The sequence below is a fragment of the Mizuhopecten yessoensis genome, unplaced genomic scaffold, assembly GCF_002113885.1.
Source record: "Mizuhopecten yessoensis strain PY_sf001 unplaced genomic scaffold, ASM211388v2 scaffold11015, whole genome shotgun sequence".
Taxonomy (NCBI): domain Eukaryota; kingdom Metazoa; phylum Mollusca; class Bivalvia; order Pectinida; family Pectinidae; genus Mizuhopecten; species Mizuhopecten yessoensis.
In genome coordinates this window covers 815,426-835,620 of record NW_018408836.1, presented here as the reverse complement: position 1 = coordinate 835,620, position 20,195 = coordinate 815,426, and the positions used below count along the sequence as shown (strand labels likewise).

At 36.7% G+C, this 20,195-nt stretch overlaps 1 protein-coding gene across 1 annotated transcript in view; it reads right to left on the bottom strand.

The window, feature by feature from the left end:
• The window catches only part of LOC110464614, a gene marked incomplete at its 3' end in the record, with an annotated part of 25,252 nt that extends 5,473 nt beyond the window's left edge, over positions 1-19,779 (bottom strand). Inside the window, exons 1-11 of the mRNA XM_021519927.1 lie at positions 19,729-19,779; positions 16,363-16,875; positions 14,774-14,863; positions 13,198-13,251; positions 11,486-11,743; positions 10,763-11,234; positions 9,169-9,969; positions 5,660-5,709; positions 2,756-2,866; positions 1,789-1,911; positions 1,009-1,119 (exon numbers count right to left, since the gene is read on the bottom strand). Of these exons, the coding sequence (XP_021375602.1) occupies positions 1,009-1,119; positions 1,789-1,911; positions 2,756-2,866; positions 5,660-5,709; positions 9,169-9,969; positions 10,763-11,234; positions 11,486-11,743; positions 13,198-13,251; positions 14,774-14,863; positions 16,363-16,387 (2,095 nt within the window). The remainder of the gene's footprint in view (positions 1-1,008; positions 1,120-1,788; positions 1,912-2,755; positions 2,867-5,659; positions 5,710-9,168; positions 9,970-10,762; positions 11,235-11,485; positions 11,744-13,197; positions 13,252-14,773; positions 14,864-16,362; positions 16,876-19,728) is intronic.
• Positions 19,780-20,195: the final 416 nt, after the last annotated feature.

The following is a 20,195-nucleotide window of genomic DNA, read 5'->3' as shown; positions in this document are numbered from 1 at the left end:
TAGTACATACCTGTCATGTGACGGACATTATATAGTACATACCTGTCATGTGACAGACATTATATAGTACCTACATGTCATGTGACAGACATTATGTAAAACATACCTGTCATGTGACGGACATTATATAGTACATTCCTGTCATGTAACGGACATTATATAGTACCTACAAGTCATGTGACAGACATTCAACATATGGACATATGTACGTGCCTTATTTTTTTTCATTTTTTACACAATTAACCAATAATATGATATTGAAAGCTGGTTAGGTTTTTAAAAAAGTATTACCTTTAAGCTTCATTGTTCTGCTATTAAAACCAAAAAAAAAAACACCAACATATAATAATCAGTCAAATGGACTAAAAGAATCCATCCCTGATGTTAGGTATAGATAAGGTCATTCAAACCCAAGGGGTAATATTGAGCAGGAGAGCCGAGGGTCTTTTGCTCAATATTTTATGCGAGGGTTTGAATTACCTTATCCATACCTCACATCAGGAATGGATTATATTTCTTGCTTATTACCTAAAACCTGTAAAAACTGCTGTTCTTCTAGTAAAGTTGTAAACTGTCCGCATATTTCTCATTTTGCATATGAAGTCTGGAGGCAATTTTTAATGACGTCAATGACCCTGAAAGCGATCCACACCCGTGGTTCGGATAGAATTTTCCAGCACCGCCGGAAATGCGGATATCTGGGTCTATTATGCAAGAAAATGGAATAAGGACTGACAATGACTGAAACTTTGTGTATGGTAAGCTAACAACTACAACTCTTGCTACACAATATCAGCACAAAAAGGATATCTTCTGAGTATTAACAATGGATGGTTGGTGAGAGCGATCAATTGTACATGTACATTCTAAGTTTTTAAACAGTTGTTTGGCAAGTTATACATGTATGTAACTATTTAGTTTGATAGTTGTTGGTCGGTGAGAGTCATAATCGTACATAACTTCTAGCTTTGATAACTGTTGGCTGGTGAGAGTTATATCAATACATACCTTCCAATCGTTGGTAATCATTGGTTGGCAATAGTTTTATTTTCACATCACCCCCAAACTGGACCACTCCAACATTTTCTTCCAGAGAAATGTCTGTATTGTCTTCAATTTCTGATAAAAGAAAGATTATAACAAGTAAACTACTCAACCTTCATTAGGTACACTTCCTATAAACTATTCAACCTTCATTATGTACACTTCCTAAACTACTCAACCTTCATTAGGTATACTTCCTATAAACTACTCAACCTTCATTAGGTACACTTCCTAAACTACTTAACCTTCATTAGGTACACTTCCTATAAACTACTCAACCTTCATTAGGTGCAATACCTAAACTACTCAACCTTCATTAGGTACACTTCCTATAAACTACTCAACCTTCATTAGGTACACTTCCTAAACTACTCAACCTTCATTAGGTACACTTCCTATAAACTACTCAATCTTCATTAGGTACACTTCCTAAACTACTCAACCTTCATTATGTACACTTCCTAAACTACTCAACTTTCATTAGGTACACTTCCAAAACTACTCAACCTTCATTAGGTACAATTCTCAACATTGTTTTTTCTCTGAAGAAATATAGTTTATTGTTTGCTTAATTCAATGAAAGAATGTTTATATCAACTTTTTGTTAGCTGCCATTAAAGGTACATTTTTGAGGAGGTTGATCATCAAGTGTAAGAATTCTTCTCTTAATATAGACTACATTATGTATACGAGTAACTTTTTATAACAAATACAGAATATTTCATGCTAATAATTGCATCATACCGTCCCGGAGTTTTCCTACATATTTGACCAGTTCCTTGAGCGGTTTATTTTTCATACTGTCAGAAACGTCAAGGCACAAGACAGTATTCAGACCAGGGGCCTGGGAGAGCTCACTGGCCTCACCTGAGGAGAAAATTCATGTACTTTCATAGTGAATATTGAAAATAATGTGTCAATACATTGTTGATCCTTGATGGGCAATATCAATTAATGACGCTACCAAGTTCAGAGGGGGCCTTTTCTTATTAACTATATTTACATTTCTACTGCAAGTTCCTCTATTATACATTATCAGAAGAATTTGCATTTATAGGGCTATTAACACAATTTGATCAGCCTCATTTTGAAGCTTCTCCTTCCCCCTCAAATAATGTGGTCAAGACAACCTTTTGTGTCGTTAGGCTGTTCCAGGAATATTGTTTGCATTGACAAAACAGACATTTCAATATCAAAAACACTTATATCTGTATAAAGTAATAAGTATAAAAATAAGAAATTCAAATTCAAACAGATCTCAATTCACAAGATTCGAATTCAGCATGTACTAAAAAAGTCACTAAACAGTACATTGTAAAAACATATTTTGCATATACTGAATACGTACCAGGAAATATTAAATTCCGACCTACGTGCTAAAATCAAAATTTGACCAGTGTTAATATCGCTTTTCACATCTAATTACTAAGTTTATTACATTGCTTACTAATGTTCGCTGTAATGATGAGTTGATGAAAATGATAAAAGGCGAAGAATAAACAGCGGCGAAAATTACAAGTTTTCCAGGTATAGGCTAAAAGTAATGTCATATAACACAACATGTACAGTTACTGACATTTCTAGGGTAACATGAGTTGTTATTAACCTATCAAAGATATTTCCCTCAGCCTTAGATCTCTGGGATTATCATCGTTGTGAGGTTAGCAGATCATATAATTGTAATTCACATAGAAATTATTTCATATAATACCTATATCAGATAGAGATATATATATCAGTCTAGCCAACCGTCGTATGTCCACCATTTCCCTAATACACTGAACAGCCATTTGTATATCATCATCCAGAGGTTCATAGTTTCCTTTCAAACAGAAAATAAAACATCATATCAGAACACTATCTATGTATACATTATTCATAGAATATGAGTTGAAATAGTTAAGATGTAAATAAACCATAAATATCTTGTTAAATCAATAACACTTGTCTTGAGCCTTGTAGAATAAAATAGCTAAAATTTATTCATTCTTCAATAATGAACATGGACCTAATAGATTTTTGAAACATTAGCAATATTGTATCAGTACTATAGCCTTAGCCCTTAAACTTACATATAAATATACATTAAATTAACTACACATGCTATTTTCCTAGTCCGAAGACATCAAATACTTAAACATAGTGTAGGCAACTGATTCTGTTGTAGGTGACTGATGTCTGTTGTAGGTGACTGATATCTGTTGTGGGTGACTGATGTCTGCTATTTTCCTAGTCCGAAGACATCAAATACTCAAACATAGTGTAGGCAACTGATTCTGTTGTAGGTGACTGATGTATGTTGTAGGTGACTGATATCTGTTGTAGTTGACTGATATCTGTTGTAGGTGACTGATGTCTGTTGTAGGCAACTGATATATGTTGTAGGTGACTGATATCTGTTGTAGGTGACTGATGTCTGTTGTAGGTGACTGATGTCTGTTGTAGGTGACTGATGTCTGTTGTAGGTGACTGATGTCTGTTGTAGGTGACTGATGTCTGTTGTAGGTGACTGATGTCTGTTGTAGGTGACTGATGTCTGTTGTAGGTGACTGATGTCTGTTGTAGGTGACTGATGTCTGTTGTAGGTGACTGATGTCTGTTGTAGGTGACTGATGTCTGTTGTAGGTGACTGATGTCTGTTGTAGGTGACTGATGTCTGTTGTAGGTGACTGATGTCTGTTGTAGGTGACTGATGTCTGTTGTAGGTGACTGATGTCTGTTGTAGGTGACTGATGTCTGTTGTAGGTGACTGATGTCTGTTGTAGGTGACTGATGTCTGTTGTAGGTGACTGATGTCTGTTGTAGGTGACTGATGTCTGTTGTAGGTGACTGATGTCTGTTGTAGGTGACTGATGTCTGTTGTAGGTGACTGATGTCTGTTGTAGGTGACTGATGTCTGTTGTAGGTGACTGATGTCTGTTGTAGGTGACTGATGTCTGTTGTAGGTGACTGATGTCTGTTGTAGGTGACTGATGTCTGTTGTAGGTGACTGATGTCTGTTGTAGGTGACTGATGTCTGTTGTAGGTGACTGATGTCTGTTGTAGGTGACTGATGTCTGTTGTAGGTGACTGATGTCTGTTGTAGGTGACTGATGTCTGTTGTAGGTGACTGATGTCTGTTGTAGGTGACTGATGTCTGTTGTAGGTGACTGATGTCTGTTGTAGGTGACTGATGTCTGTTGTAGGTGACTGATGTCTGTTGTAGGTGACTGATGTCTGTTGTAGGTGACTGATGTCTGTTGTAGGTGACTGATGTCTGTTGTAGGTGACTGATGTCTGTTGTAGGTGACTGATGTCTGTTGTAGGTGACTGATGTCTGTTGTAGGTGACTGATGTCTGTTGTAGGTGACTGATGTCTGTTGTAGGTGACTGATGTCTGTTGTAGGTGACTGATGTCTGTTGTAGGTGACTGATGTCTGTTGTAGGTGACTGATGTCTGTTGTAGGTGACTGATGTCTGTTGTAGGTGACTGATGTCTGTTGTAGGTGACTGATGTCTGTTGTAGGTGACTGATGTCTGTTGTAGGTGACTGATGTCTGTTGTAGGTGACTGATGTCTGTTGTAGGTGACTGATGTCTGTTGTAGGTGACTGATGTCTGTTGTAGGTGACTGATGTCTGTTGTAGGTGACTGATGTCTGTTGTAGGTGACTGATGTCTGTTGTAGGTGACTGATGTCTGTTGTAGGTGACTGATGTCTGTTGTAGGTGACTGATGTCTGTTGTAGGTGACTGATGTCTGTTGTAGGTGACTGATGTCTGTTGTAGGTGACTGATGTCTGTTGTAGGTGACTGATGTCTGTTGTAGGTGACTGATGTCTGTTGTAGGTGACTGATGTCTGTTGTAGGTGACTGATGTCTGTTGTAGGTGACTGATGTTTGTTATAGATGATTGATATATGTTGTAGGTGATGGATGTCTGTTGTAGGTGACTGATGTCTGTTGTATGTGACTGATGTCTGTTGTAGGTGACTGATGTTTGTTATAGATGAGTGATAAATGTTGTAAGTGATGGATGTCTGTTGTAGGTGACTGATGTCTGTTGTAGGTGACTGATGTTTGTTATAGATGATTGATATATGTTGTAGGTGATGGATGTCTGTTGTAGGTGACTGATGTCTGTTGTAGGTGACTGATGTCTGTTGTAGGTGACTGATGTTTGTTATAGATGAGTGATAAATGTTGTAAGTGATGGATGTCTGTTGTAGGTGACTGATGTCTGTTGTAGGTGACTGATGTTTGTTATAGATGAGTGATAAATGTTGTGAGTGATGGATGTCTGTTGTAGGTGACTGATGTCTGTTGTAGGTGACTGATGTCTGTTGTAGGTGACTGATGTTTGTTATAGATGAGTGATAAATGTTGTAAGTGATGGATGTCTGTTGTAGGTGACTGATGTCTGTTGTAGGTGACTGATGTTTGTTATAGATGAGTGATAAATGTTGTGAGTGATGGATGTCTGTTGTAGGTGACTGATGTCTGTTGTAGGTGACTGATGTCTGTTGTAGGTGACTGATGTTTGTTATAGATGAGTGATAAATGTTGTAAGTGATGGATGTCTGTTGTGGGTAACTGGTCCTGATCCTGTGTTAGTGATTATAGTGTGACACAAACTGACCTTTTAAATGAAAAGTCTCCTCAGCTGTTTCCCTCTCTGCTTGATCAGGCCTAAAAAACACCTCACCAGTTTGTTATTAGACAAAAAATGTAATTCAATTATCAAACAGACTTGCAATTAAATCATTGAACATACCCACAATTATCAAAATTAAACCATTATACAGTCTCACAATTAGAGAATTTTACTGTCTCACAATCAAGCCATTAAAAGTTGTTTTACTTCACAGGGCTAATACTTTGCAGTTGTAACTCTTGCAACTGTTTCGCAGGGATTAAATTTTGCACAACAGCGTCTAGGCAAACTTTTGTGACTAGTGGCTACTTCTATACAGGTACTGGAGACATTTGGTCTATAGATAAGTTGAATAAGCATAAGACAAACCTAAAGTCATGGACATGCTTAGTTTTGAAGGTTTGAAATAAAATGGGTATTAAAACTGCCACAGTCTGGACATGTTGTTGAAGTCTGGTCAACTTAGTTTTTTGTGTGTCTGAATATATATTCATGGCAATTAGTAATTCATGGTAAAAATAATTGTTGGGTACTTAATTTCATGAAATTAATCCAGTAAACAGCAGCACAATTACAAAAAATGAACCATTATTCAAGTTCACATTTAAACCATTTCAAAACCATACAATTAAACCACAATATAGCCTCACAATTAAACCATTAGTCTTACAATTGATGATCTGCTACAGCCTCACAATAAAACCAATATAGAGTCTCACATTAAACCATTACACAGACTCACAATTAAACCATTGCACAGCCTCACATTTTAACCATTACACAGTCTTAAAAATAAACCATTACACAGCCTTAAAATTAAACCATTACACAGCCTCACAATTTAACCAGCAAACAGCCTTAGAATTAAACCATTACACAGCCTTACAATTAAACCATTACACAGCCTCACAAAAATAATTAAACCATCACACAGCCTAAAAATTAAACCATTACACAGCATTAAAATTAAACCATTACGTACAGACTCACAATTAAACCATTACATAGACTCACAATTAAACCATTACACAGCCTCACATTTAAACCATTACACAGTGTTACAATTAAACCATCACACAGCCTTAACATTAAACCATTACACAACCTTATAATTAAACCATTACACAGACTCACAATTAAACCATTACACAGCCTCACAATTAAACCATCAAACAGCCTTAAAATTAAACCATTACACAGCCTCACAATTAAACCATCACACAGCCTAAAAATTAAACCATTACACAGCCTTATAATTAAACCATTACACAGACTCACAATTAAACCATTACACAGCCTCACAATTAAACCATTACACAGTGTTACAATTAAACCATTACACAGCCTTAAAATTAAACCATTACTCATCCATACAATTAAACAATTACACAGCCTTACAAACAAACCACTACACAACCTTACAATCAAACCATTACACAGCCTCACAATTAAACCATTATACAGCCTTACAATTAAACCATTGCACAGCCTCACAGTCAAACCATTACACAGCCTCACAGTCAAACCATTACACAGCCTCACAATTAAACCATTACACAGCCTCACAATTAAACCATTACAAAGCCTCACAGTTAAACCATTACACAGTGATACAATTAAACCTTTACACAGCCTCACAATTAAACCATTACACAGCCTCACAATTAAACCATTACACAGCCTTACAATTAAACCATTACACAGCCTCACAATTAAACCATTACACAGCCTTACAATTAAACCATTACACAGCCTCACAATTAAACCATTACACAGCCTCACAATTAAACCTTTACACAGCCTCACAATTAAACCATTACACAGCCTTACAATTAAACCATTACACAGTCTTACAATTAAACCATTACAAAGTCTTACAATTAAACCATTATACAGCCTCACAATCAAACCATGATACAACCTCACAATTAAACCATGATAAAGCCTAACATTATAAACCCATTACAGAACCTCACATTTAGACCATTACACAGACTCATTAGTTCACTATTATAAAGCCTCACAATGAAAACCAATATCCACTTTCAATCAAACCAATGTACGATATTAACAAAAGGACCAATGGGCCTGCATCGCTCAACTGGTATATATCTCACACTTGTATCCTTTAAAGTTTACTAAAATATAGCTACATGCAGTCAGAATATCAGTATCTATCGATCTATGTACATGTCCTTCAAAAGAACCTGTTAAAAGATTTAAACACATTTGACCCCTGTGACTTTGAAAAATTTAACAAAGATTATTGCCCTTCATTTCAGCATTTAACTTGCAAAATATCATCATGTGTAGACGTTTTGTTTATTGAGATTAGGTCATTTATAGGTTTATACACATTAGACCTGCATATGCGAACTTGAAAGAAGGTCAAGATCTTACGCATGAAAACAATCTTGATAGCTCTTCATCTGAGCATGCTATTGACAAAATATCACCCCATATGCTTTTTGGTTATTCAGAGTCTTGTTTTTACATGGACTGCCAAGTTGTCCAGTGATAATTTGATTTGAGTTCATGTAAGCTTGCATAACATCGTTGGGTTATAAGTGTTTTCAACATGTTGTGATAAGGTCTGTAAAAGTGGTTAACATTTTCCATAATTTCGTTGGTGTTTAGAATTCACGGATATTTGTCAAAGCGCTAATATAGCAAAACTAAAACCCAGCGAATTATACCCGCTATACAGTATATGTTTTTTAGATAACTTACCCCTGTGACCTTGAAGGTTATTCATATAAGCAAACTAGGTAGCCCTTCATCGATCCCTGCATGCTACTGGCCAAATATTATCATCCTAGCCTTTTTGGATTTTAATTTAGAGGATGTCATTTAAATTTTCTGTTTTACATATTTGACCCCTGTGACCTTGAATATTGTTGAACACACTTAGCACCATTTCATATGCTACTTGCCAAACATAACCCTGGTATATCTGTTTATTCAGAAGTTGTTTTAAAGTTTTTTTTAAATATTTGACCCCTGTGACCTTGAATATAAGTCAAGGTAATTTATGTGAACAAACTTAGTAACCCTTCAAAACAGCATGTAACCAGCCAAATATCATACCCTGGTCCTTTTGGTTATTCAGAGGAAGTGGTTTGAAAGTTTTTAAGGCAATTCACCCCTATGACCTTGAATATGAGTCAAGATTATTCATTCCATCATCTTACTGGCCAAATATTGTCACCCTGGGTTTTTAATTATTCACAAGAAGTTGTTTAAAAGATTTTTAAAGCAATTCACCCCTGCCACCTTTATTACAAGTACAAGTCAAGGTCATTCATTCGAACACACTTGGTAGTCCTTCAACCCAGTATGCTACTCGCCAATTGTCATCACCCTAGGCCTCTTAGTTATTTCGCTTCAGTTCCTGAAATATGTTCTTACATTTTAATGAAATAGTAATCAAAACATAATAAAAAATAATTGGCACATTCTTGTAAATAATAATGGAAAGATAATTCATAACTTACCATAAATGTTCCCTGTCCTGCTGGTCCAATAAGATGCTGGCAAAGCTTGGTTTCATTCCAGTATGTTGTAAACGGTCTTTACTAGTATCTCTTTGCTTTATAGCTCTTGTTGGGTCCTGATGCAGTGAAACTGGTGGTTTAGTATCTTGATATGTATTGACTGACCCATGAAGTGGGAATATTGATGTACTTGAGTCCCCTTGCCATTTACTTGAATGACCTGGAGACCAACTCTTTGACCCCTGACTAGGACCCCCTAGAGCTGGCCCCCTAAGAGCTAAATGTCCAGGCCTTGGACTGGGACCCCCTAGAGCTGAAGTGCCTGGCCCTGGACTGGGACCCATTAGAGCTAAATTTCCTGGGCCTGGACTGGGACCCATTGGAGCTAAATTTCCTGGGCCTGGACTGGGACCCATTGGAGCTAAATTTCCTGGGCCTGGACTGGGACCCTCTAGAGCTGAATTTCCTGGGCCTGGACTGGGACCCCCTAGAGCTGCATTGCCTGGCCCTGGACTGGGACCCATTGGAGCTAAATTTCCTGGGCCTGGACTGGGACCCTCTAGAGCTGAATTCCCTGAGCCTGGACTGTGATGATCTGGAGAGGTTCTCCCTGTCTCAGCCTCATCTGTAAACAATTCTAGTTCCAATTTCTTAAATTTCTGCATTTCAGTTGACACAGCTCTTGCTACTGTATCAGCTAAAGATACTTGCATTTTGGACAAGCCTGCCTGTAATTCCTGTGATACAACTGTTTGTATTAACTGTCTCAAAGTATCTTCTGTCAGAGCGGGCAAGGATTCTCTGAAACATTTATAATAAAATCATTACGATTGTTGTTGTTTATCATAATGCCAGTTCAAACATTAATAAAATATATATAATACATTGTAAAGCATTTAATGCATCTTTGCCGAAATACAAGCAGAACCAGTATTCATTTTTTTTTTTTTTGGAACTGATAATTCATGTGTCTAACAACCTTTTACAATACTACATGAACATGAGACTGATGGGTCTTAACAGTCACTTGAATTGTAATATGTATGTACAATTGTTTTCTTTGTTTTGAGGTGCAACAAAACAAAAATAAATGAAATATAAATCAAATAGGGCTTATGTTCCTGGAGGAAAATTGCTAATCTCTGTTCAACTTGTTTCCCCTCTCTTTTGTTAGGGTTTCAACCTTCGTACTGCGAAATGCAATCCCACGACAAACATTTTAACCAAGTTGAAATTATATCCTTGCAAAATGAAATCAATTAACCCAAAAGTGGTATTGCCCTTTCTATTAATTGTTGTTGAATTGTTACCCCCTCCCCATGGCCAGTGGAGAATTATCAACACTGGAGTTATGAAATTCACACTTTTGATAAAGCACTTTAGGATCTTTCCATCTGTATAGGTTATTAGATTCTACCTTATCTTAGTCTGATGAAGAAATTTTTTAGTTAACTTTTTCAATGTGGTCAAAACTGGATATGGAATTTCAGTAGATTTACAGTTATACACCATTAATCATCATATAATGTCCACAAAACATTTATTATGTACCACAATAGAATTCCTTTGATTAAAGACATGTATTACAACAAACCTTGTTCTGTTTGTGTTAAACTGAAACATATGCTTATCAAATGGCTGCATCTGTGACCAGTCACTGACCAGGGGTGAGACCTGGAACGACACCTGGTGATGGCCTGCCTTCTCTCTGATTGTATTAGTTACCAGAAGATCCTCCAGGAACTTAGCAATACTACTAAGGCTGTCGGGGCTGTAGAGTCTGTCCTTGGCTTCAACATCAGGAACTAGGACCTCAAACTCCAGACAACCCTCCACTATCTTTAAAAGGGAAGCTTCATACTCCCTTAAGAAATGTTCTAGGATTAGTTTGATTTTGTCATCAACGTTAAGCAAGAGTAATTCTAGAACGTCATTTTCGAGACACTGGTAGTTATCCAGAAGCTTAGGTTGCAGTTCTGTCTTCAGTCCACATCGAATATACTCTCTCTCCCTTTCCAAGCTACCCCACTTAAATGTCACCAGTGACTGACCATTGGCTACTTCAGCTGGAAAAGTAAAATTAATATAAAAGTCTTTGTGCATTTAAAATAACACTACTCAACCAATGCTTTTCTTCATCGACAAACAGTACACCACCTTTACTTCAGCTTTCGCTGCGATAAGCCAGTATATACAAACAGAAATGTTCAGGGTCTTTTTTTAGCATATGATTATATATTCACCAAATTCACATTAAGACATTAATGCATAAACATTGTATGTCTGTGAGACATGAAAGTCCTTTTTTTATTCATACCTTTTAGACATCCCTGGCTGCGGATATTTTGAACAAGCTCATTGTTGATGTTGACCTCTATGTAGGTACAGGAGTTAGCTATCTGTACAAAGTCAGGACCTTCAAGATAGCAGAGGTGAAGACTGTCAGCCACACCCATCCTGTAACCCCAGGCATGCACCCCATCAAAGCTAGTGTCTGTACTTTTGTCAGCTGTACGAGATGTAAGGCCTGACAGTGTCCCATCTACTTCAATGTCAGGCCTTATGTCAGGTGTTTCTGAAACAAAGAAGCTGCTGTAATACTCTCTGCTCTTAAATTTGAGGTCACTTAATTAAATACATTCTGTAGGCTTATATAATAATAATGATTCCAGGTTCTTATTTATCGCTTTATCACAACCTAGTTCGTAGGTTGTCTCAAAGCAGTTCACAAATTATTATCCGGGGTTATAGGGCCTTTGCAACTAGCCAATACGTTTCTCAACTCCCTGGGGAGCATACAGCCAGAGCTGCCATTTCGGCGCTAACAGGTAGCATTCAATGATTCTAGCACTGCCCAACCACATACTCATTTACAGCTGAGTAGACTGGAACAAGACGTTACGTATCTTGCTCACAGATACAACACAGTGCCCTGCCATGACTCAAACCCGCAACCCTTTGGTCATGAGCCCGGCGTCCTACCACTAGACTACCATGCCTACGGTACAAAAGAACGTCTTTAATACTATTATGGGCTACTTGAACATAATTACACCAGGGGATGTCTTCCAAGGACAGAATTAACTGCATTAAATTATAATTAACAGTTAAAATAGTCTAATGATAAACTTCCTGCATTTATTTGTCAGAGACCAAGTTATCTGCACTAACTTGTCAGAGACTTATAGAATTTAAACTTTGAAAATTTGAAATCTTTGTCTCGATACATCACACATGGATAATTGATTGTATAGGGGAACAATAATATTAACATGTCCCTGTGTATCATGTAGACTACCAATGATAAGAACATGTCCATGTGTCTGGTGAGACAAACAATGATAAGAACATGTCCCTGTGACTTGTATAGACTACCTATCATATCAACATGCCCCTGTGTCTTGTGTAGACTAACAATGATATTAACATGTCCATGTGTCTCGTGTAGACTAATAATGATATTAACATGTCCCTGTGTCTCGTGTAGACTAACAATGATATTAACATGCCCCTGTGTCTCGTGTAGACTAACAATGATATTAACATGCCCCTGTGTCTAGTGAGACTTACAATGGCATGAACATGTCCATGTGTCTCGTGTAGACTAACAATGATATTAACATGCCCCTGTGTCTGGTGAGACTAACAATGGCATGAACATGTCCATGTGTCTCGTGTAGACTAACAATGGCATTAACATGTCCCTGTGTCTGGTGTAGACTAACAATGACATTAACATGTCCATGTGTCAGGTGAGACTAACAATGGCATTAACATGTCCCTGTGTCTGGTGTAGACTAACAATGATATTAACATGTCCATGTGTCTCGTGTAGACTAACAATAATATTAACATGTCCCTGTGTCTTGTGTAGACTAACAATGATATTAACATGTCCCTGTGTCCTGTGCTATAAATGACATTGACTAGTCTTTTTTGGCCATGGTTGACTTGTCTCAGAGTCCTGTGTACCTTCACACAGATTTTTACTCTTTACATAGTTTCTGTGTATAAGCAAACAATATTTACCTGTCCCAGAAGAGTTTGCTGGATTCTGTACTCTCCCATCTCTGGTCTCTGCACCTAGGGTTGATAGACCAAACTCTACAGGTACATATATATATTAAGAACTGTCTGCTTATTAAAAGCCATATCTACAATTTTGTACATGTATGTATTTACTTGGTGTCTACAACAGAATGCTTGTATCATGAACATGTATTATGCTGGAATATATTATGAGGTTGAGAAAATATTAGGGGAAAAAATCCAATGCAGGTCTTCAGCCAGAGTTAATTATTTTTCAAACATTTTCATTAATGCTATACAAAATTGTTTTTGTGTCTGCCTGTACAATTAAATGCTGCAAGGTGCCTAGCTCATGATTTCTTGATTTATCATAAATATATGAGAAATAATAGGAACCAAAGAGTATGATCCTTCATGCTGCCGGAGCCTAACCGTTAATTCTGATCAAGTTCAGTGAAGTTTTTGTATAGCTGGTAAAAGCAACAACTTGGCACAGCCCACTTTGGTGAAAGACCCTAAGTACATGTATCTCTCCAATTTAGGGTCTGAAACCACCACAAGCGTCATGTACAGTCCCCCTTCATAAACAAAGGGGTTTCTCCATTCAGCAGGTGATTAACAATAAACACTGACGCCAAGCTTAATATAGGATGTTTATTTCTAATGAAATCAACATTTGACCAACTACATGTAACAAACACTTTTTCAAGTCACCTTTACGGTAAGTTCAGCGGAACATTCTCATCATGAGATAGGGTTTTATTTTAGTTGATCTGGGACTTAAATTTAAAAGAAACGTTTCTTTGATAATCTTAAGCTTCTCACAAAAACAAAATGTATCCCTCCCTTGACAAAGGAAGCTGAGTCACACAGCTTGCTTGTTTACATTCACAGTATGGGGCAGTTTTGTAAAATGTATACACTGATGTTTACCTCCTTCATTGTATACACTGACGTTTACCTTATACATTTTTTATACTGATGTTTACCTCCTTCATTGTATACACTGATGTTTACCACCTTCATTGTATACACTGATGTTTACCACCTTCATTGTATACACTGACGTTTACCACCTTCATTGCATACACTGACGTTTACCTCCTTCATTGTACACACTGATGTTTATCTCCTTCATTGTATACACTGATGTTTACCTCCTTCATTGTATACAATGAAGGCGGTAAACATCAGTGTAGACAATGAAGGTGGCAAACATCAGTGTATCCAATGAAGGAGGTAACCATCAGTGTATACAACGAAGGAGGTAAACATCATTGTATACAATGAAGGTGTTAAACATCAGTGTATGCAATGAAGGGGGTAAACGTCAGTGTATACATTGAAGGAGGTAAACATCATTGTATACAATGAAGGGGGTAAACGTCAGTGTATGCAATGAAGGAGGTAACCATCAGTGTATACAATAAAGGAGGTAAACGTCAGTGCATGCAATGAAGGTGGTAAACATCAGTGTAGACAATGAAGGTGGCAAACATCAGTGTATACACTGATGTTTACCTCCTTCATTGCATACGCTGATGCTTACTTTTTCATTGTTTTCACCTATGCTTACCTTCTTCACGTTTCTGAATATCAATTTCAGGAGCATTGTTTTCATCAAGTTGGTAAATGACCATGACACTTTCCTTCTCATGATGGTTACCTTAAAAAATCATAAGAAACTGGAAGAAGTTGCTTCATTGAAACCCTGCTTCGCTTCCAAATCAGGTGAGAGCTTAAATATTTGATCAAGTTTATACACTAAGATTGATGATCCAATAAAAAAACCAGCACAATTGCTCAAAATTTTAGGTCAGTAGAACACTATTATTTAAATTTGTTTGGTCTTTCCGAGATGTACTTACATACCAAGTATCATGTTCTTACATGAAATAGTCCAGACCCAGAAACTATTTGGACACAAAAACAAACAAATGCATGTGATATGATTATATTATCCAAGGATCCTTGTACTCTTAAATTTCCCTGTTACTTCTCAATAACATACTAGACTTATATCCCTGTTTGTCCCTTAAAATTTGTGGAACATGTATTCTGAACCCTGGGCCCCACAATTCCCCTGTAACACCTTTGACCCCTGGTGTCCCTCTATAACACCCATGACCCCAGGTGCCCCCTTTTGGCACCCTTGACCCCTTGTGTCCCCCTATAACACCCTTGACCCCTGGTGTCCCTCTATAACACCCTTTAGCCCTTGTGTTCCTCTATAACACCCTTGACCCCGCTGTCTTCCTATAACACCTTTGACCCCTGGTGTCCCCCTATAACACCCTTGACTACTGGTATTCTCCTATAACACCCTTGACCCCTGGTGTCCCCCTATTTCACCCTTGACCCCTCAGGGTGTTTCCCTTTAACATTCTTGACCCCTGGTGTCCCAAACAATCTTCCTGATATGTTCTGGGTCCATGTTCTGTACAATTTCCCTTTAACTTCCTGTACCCATGTCCTCAATCTCCTGTAGGAAGGAAATGGACTACCCAGAGAAAACCAACTACCCAGAGAAAACCTATATTGTAAGGCAGGTGATCGCATACTTTTTCACAACCGATTACAGAATGGACCCCAATCTGTCTTTGTTAGAGGTAATAGTGCATCTTTATCTCAGCTGTCTGCTACCAAATTGCTACCCTCTTTAGTCCCTGCCCCCTGCGATATCTCTGTATTGATCATAACATATCTCTGTCCCTTCATTTCCCTCTAACATCTTGGATACAACAAATTATCTGTTTACCTATAGCTACTTAATCCCTGCCCTGTACAATTTCCCTTTATCCTACCAGACTCTTCGCCACAATTAAACCATCAAGTAATATGTCTTCTTTCATTTTCCTTTACAATTTTCCTGTAACCTTCATCTTCTGGATCTCTTTAAAATTTCCGTATATCCCCCTTGACTCCTTGCCAGGTCCCTTTAATGCCACTGTAGTGTGGCTGAGTGTATATAAACATCTTGAAATCTTGTAACTTAATTGGCTTAAGATTACTTAGTTGTAAACAGATCAATTATCTTATTGACCCATCAAGTTGAATTAAAAATTGAAAGTATTTCGCAAAATTACACAATAATGAGTTTCAAATTCCACAGTATGATATGGAATGACTACTCGATCATGATAACAAAACTATTTAAAAACTTACCATTATCATCACCAGGACTGGCCATTATACAGGTTGTATATCACCGTTATGACAAATGGAATCACCAATTCAAGTCATAATCGTGGTTCTCTGTCGGTCTGACCTGGTTCTCCTTGTGGCCGACCTGGTTCTTCATATGGCTGAGTGGGTTTCCTTGTGGCCAATTGTGGCTAGTTTTCTAAATGGCTGACTTTAACTCTGTGTGGCTGTCTATTACTGACCTAGTTCTCTGTGAGGTCAATTCGGTTTTTTGAGTAGCTTATCTGGTTCTTAATGAATGACCTAGTTTTCTATGTGGCTGACTTTGATTCTATGTATTGCTGTCTCTTGCTGACCTAGTTCTCTGTGTGATTAATTCAGTTTTTTAAGTAGTTTATCTGGTTCTTGGTTTGGAGACCTGTATGGCTGACATGGCTCCCATTGTGACTGATGGTAAGGTTGACCTGGGTCCCTCAGTAGCTAGCCTGGTTATCTGTGTGGTTTGACCTAGATCTCTAACAAAAGTCTGCACACCTGAAAATGATATAAACACTGAATCTTACTAAAATGATAACCAGGAAAACAACTTCTCAATGACTTTTTAAAGTTATTTCTGTAAAATCATTTTTTTGCAAATTTATTACATTTAGGTAACCCAAATGTACAATAAAAACCTGACAAGACAATAATATATTTTATTTTTTGACTAAGCTTTTTTTTTTGGAATTTATTTTATTATTTCTATTTGAATTATAAAATACTTGGGGTTTTCATATTGGGTTTTAAGAAACTGACCATGGGATGAAATTGCGAAACAAAATCATTGATATCGGCATCAATTTGGGAAATTTGGATGATCATAACAGTCTGTGACGTTAACTTTTTTCCTCACTATTCATTTGGTTTAGTGAACCCAGAATTTTAATAGCCCGACTGTGAATTTGTTAGGCCAGCATTAAGTGTAAATTGTGATCAAAATTGAAAAACTGTTAGAAATCAAAACAAAATGTCTATCAATAACTATAGAAAAGGAGCACAGAACGTGATCGCCAATTATCTTTAATACAGTATTACTCTTGTTTCCATCTAGCCGTTAAGTACTAGCCAGAACCGTAAATTTTGGCTTCGTGTTAGAGCACCTTTTCCTGTCTGTTCACAGACAGGCTTAGCTGGTTTTGAACCTTTCCTCCAGGTTAGCAAAATCACCATGGTTGGTTTCACGTGGTTATAAACCAGAAGTAAAGTTTGGTAACTAGGAAAATCCGGAACCCAGTCTCGCTCATCGAAACGCTTCAATTTTGAACGCTTTGACGAATACCGTATTTTACGATAGGATTAAAACTTGTGACAAGCCTTATTATGCAAAATGTATACAATTAATAACATTTCCATTATTTTGGAGGAAAATTGCCACTAGTCCAGTCGGACTAGTTGAATATTTTCAATACTAGTCCAGACTTAAATTTACTAGTCATCATGGGCATCGGACTAGTGCCTATCGTCGCAGACTGTCATGATATAACAATTCTGAAATCATGCAATAACACTAATTACGTTAATCTTTCCAACTTATAATATACATTTTGAGAACTTTATCATATTGGGAGCATTTTGCATGCATAGATTTTTCTTTTTTTTTAATTAACCATTTCTGGAATTTTAAAGAGGCAAATTTGGAAAAAATCACACATCTTTTTTTTTGAAAATGGATCCTTTTAATTGACTCAAAACATATCCTGATAAATCCCTGTACATGAACATGAAATCTATTTTGTTGTTTCTGTTGAAATGATGACATACATTAACAATGTATATATTTCCTGAGTATGGCAGAATACACAGATATTTTTCATGAGGTGAGAAAACTTTCCACCTTGGTTTATACATTTCATCATTAAGGGTGGTAATTTTTAGTGTGATAATAACCCTAAAACACTCAAAACGACCCCAAAACACCCCAAATTACGCTCAAAGACACTTATGTTAAAAGTTGTTAATGAATGTTAATATTTGAAACAAATTATGATTACAGGCTTTAACATGTTTATTTGTTCAAAAGAAGGTCCAACTTTTTGAGCTGCAGCATTTGTTTTGGGTCAGTTGGTTAGACTTTTAAGTTTAGAGACTTTCACAAACTTAAAAAAAATGATGTAAAGTAATTAAACTGAAACCAATTTTTTTATTTCGAATCTCCATTAAAGTAACCAAATTCAGCAAGATTCCTTCAATTGTAACAAATGATTATAAAATACCAGTACAATATGTGGACAAACCCCATACCACAACACCTGTCAGTTTGATCTATCGTGAAATTATAGACCTGTACCACAGGCCAGCAGTATGTACCATCTCATGTGCAGGTATCATTTTACATGGACTAAAATCACCGTATGAAAACAGTAAATTATTTTATGCAGTGGGATATTATAATTTTATTTCCATAGAATATATTTTGTACAGAATGCGTGCATCTTTTTAAATGACTGGTCTGTAGTAGAACAGTCTAATTTCACCCTAACATTTTCTATTATCCTACAGACATTGCTTGGGCATCATATTTATGATTCATTCTAAGACAAACATTTATCCAGGTAGTATTTTCATAATTGATTTTATATGAATTTTGATACATTTACGTGACATCTTGGGAGTTCACAGTTTGCTTCTCTTTATATTGTAATGGCATAATGTACTGGTAAACAAATGCAGAGCACAATTTAATTTTCAATGAATTTGAAATTACACATGAAATAACAAGCACTTCAATAAAACTTTTCAGTTTTGGAGGTGTTTGAGAGTGCATTTTTGGGTAATGTTTTTTGGTATATTTTGATATTTTGGGTCTTTTGGGAGGGGGGGTTGAATGAATCGTCTTGCCGGTAACTTTTCTGAGTGTTGACATAAACCCCTAGAAATCAAATGATACTTTTTTAGTACATCAGTATATATAGGTCCTAACATAACCCCTGTAATTGATTCGTGAAGCACACATGCTCTGTTTATTTTTGCTCTTAAGTTTATTCGACATTACCGGCTTAATTACGGGCTTAGAAACTGGTCACTCGATCCATTCTTACTTAAAATAGCATGTTCTGGTAATTTTTTGTGAAAAATGCCTAAGAGCCGTAAAATTAAAATCAGTGACATACGATACAGATCACAAAAAGCAATCAGAGAAATTGTAACTATATGTGTATCTGCGAGGCAATCAGACAGTCCGCAATGCAAGTGCCGGAAGCATTCAAGTATCAAAACGACGTTTGGGTAACCATGGAATGTCATTAACAAGTAACCAATAATTGAAGTTGTTAACATTTCTTCATCAGACGGACAAACAAACGAAATAAATGACAGCCAGCAAGTTATTTAAATAAAGTCAAAACTTACCTGCCTTTAGTAATTTCCGACTTTCCACTTTCGGTTTACAAGTGGGTACATGTATATTACGAAACGATTTCTGTTACGTGGTGAATATTCCACGTTTATCACTCTGATGATAATAATTAACATTCCGACAATAGCCATTCATTAATAAAATTAACTATTTGTAAACTCAATGTTTCTTTTGTGATGTTGAAATTATTGATAATATCAATTTGAAAAGATATTTCGCTCGATTGATATTTTTTTACATTTCGTAAAATTACCCACATTTGTACTTTCGGTTTGAAAAATCTCAAGGTCGTCACGTTAGAAGAAAAATGATTGTATATTAGCTCTTCTACACGCCAAAGTAGATAGGAATCTATTTTATTTCCACTAATTAAAAAGGGTATATTTAACAAAATGATATGTTAAAAGATACTGATGACAATATGGAGATACATTGTATATTGACTCAGTCTTACTGGATG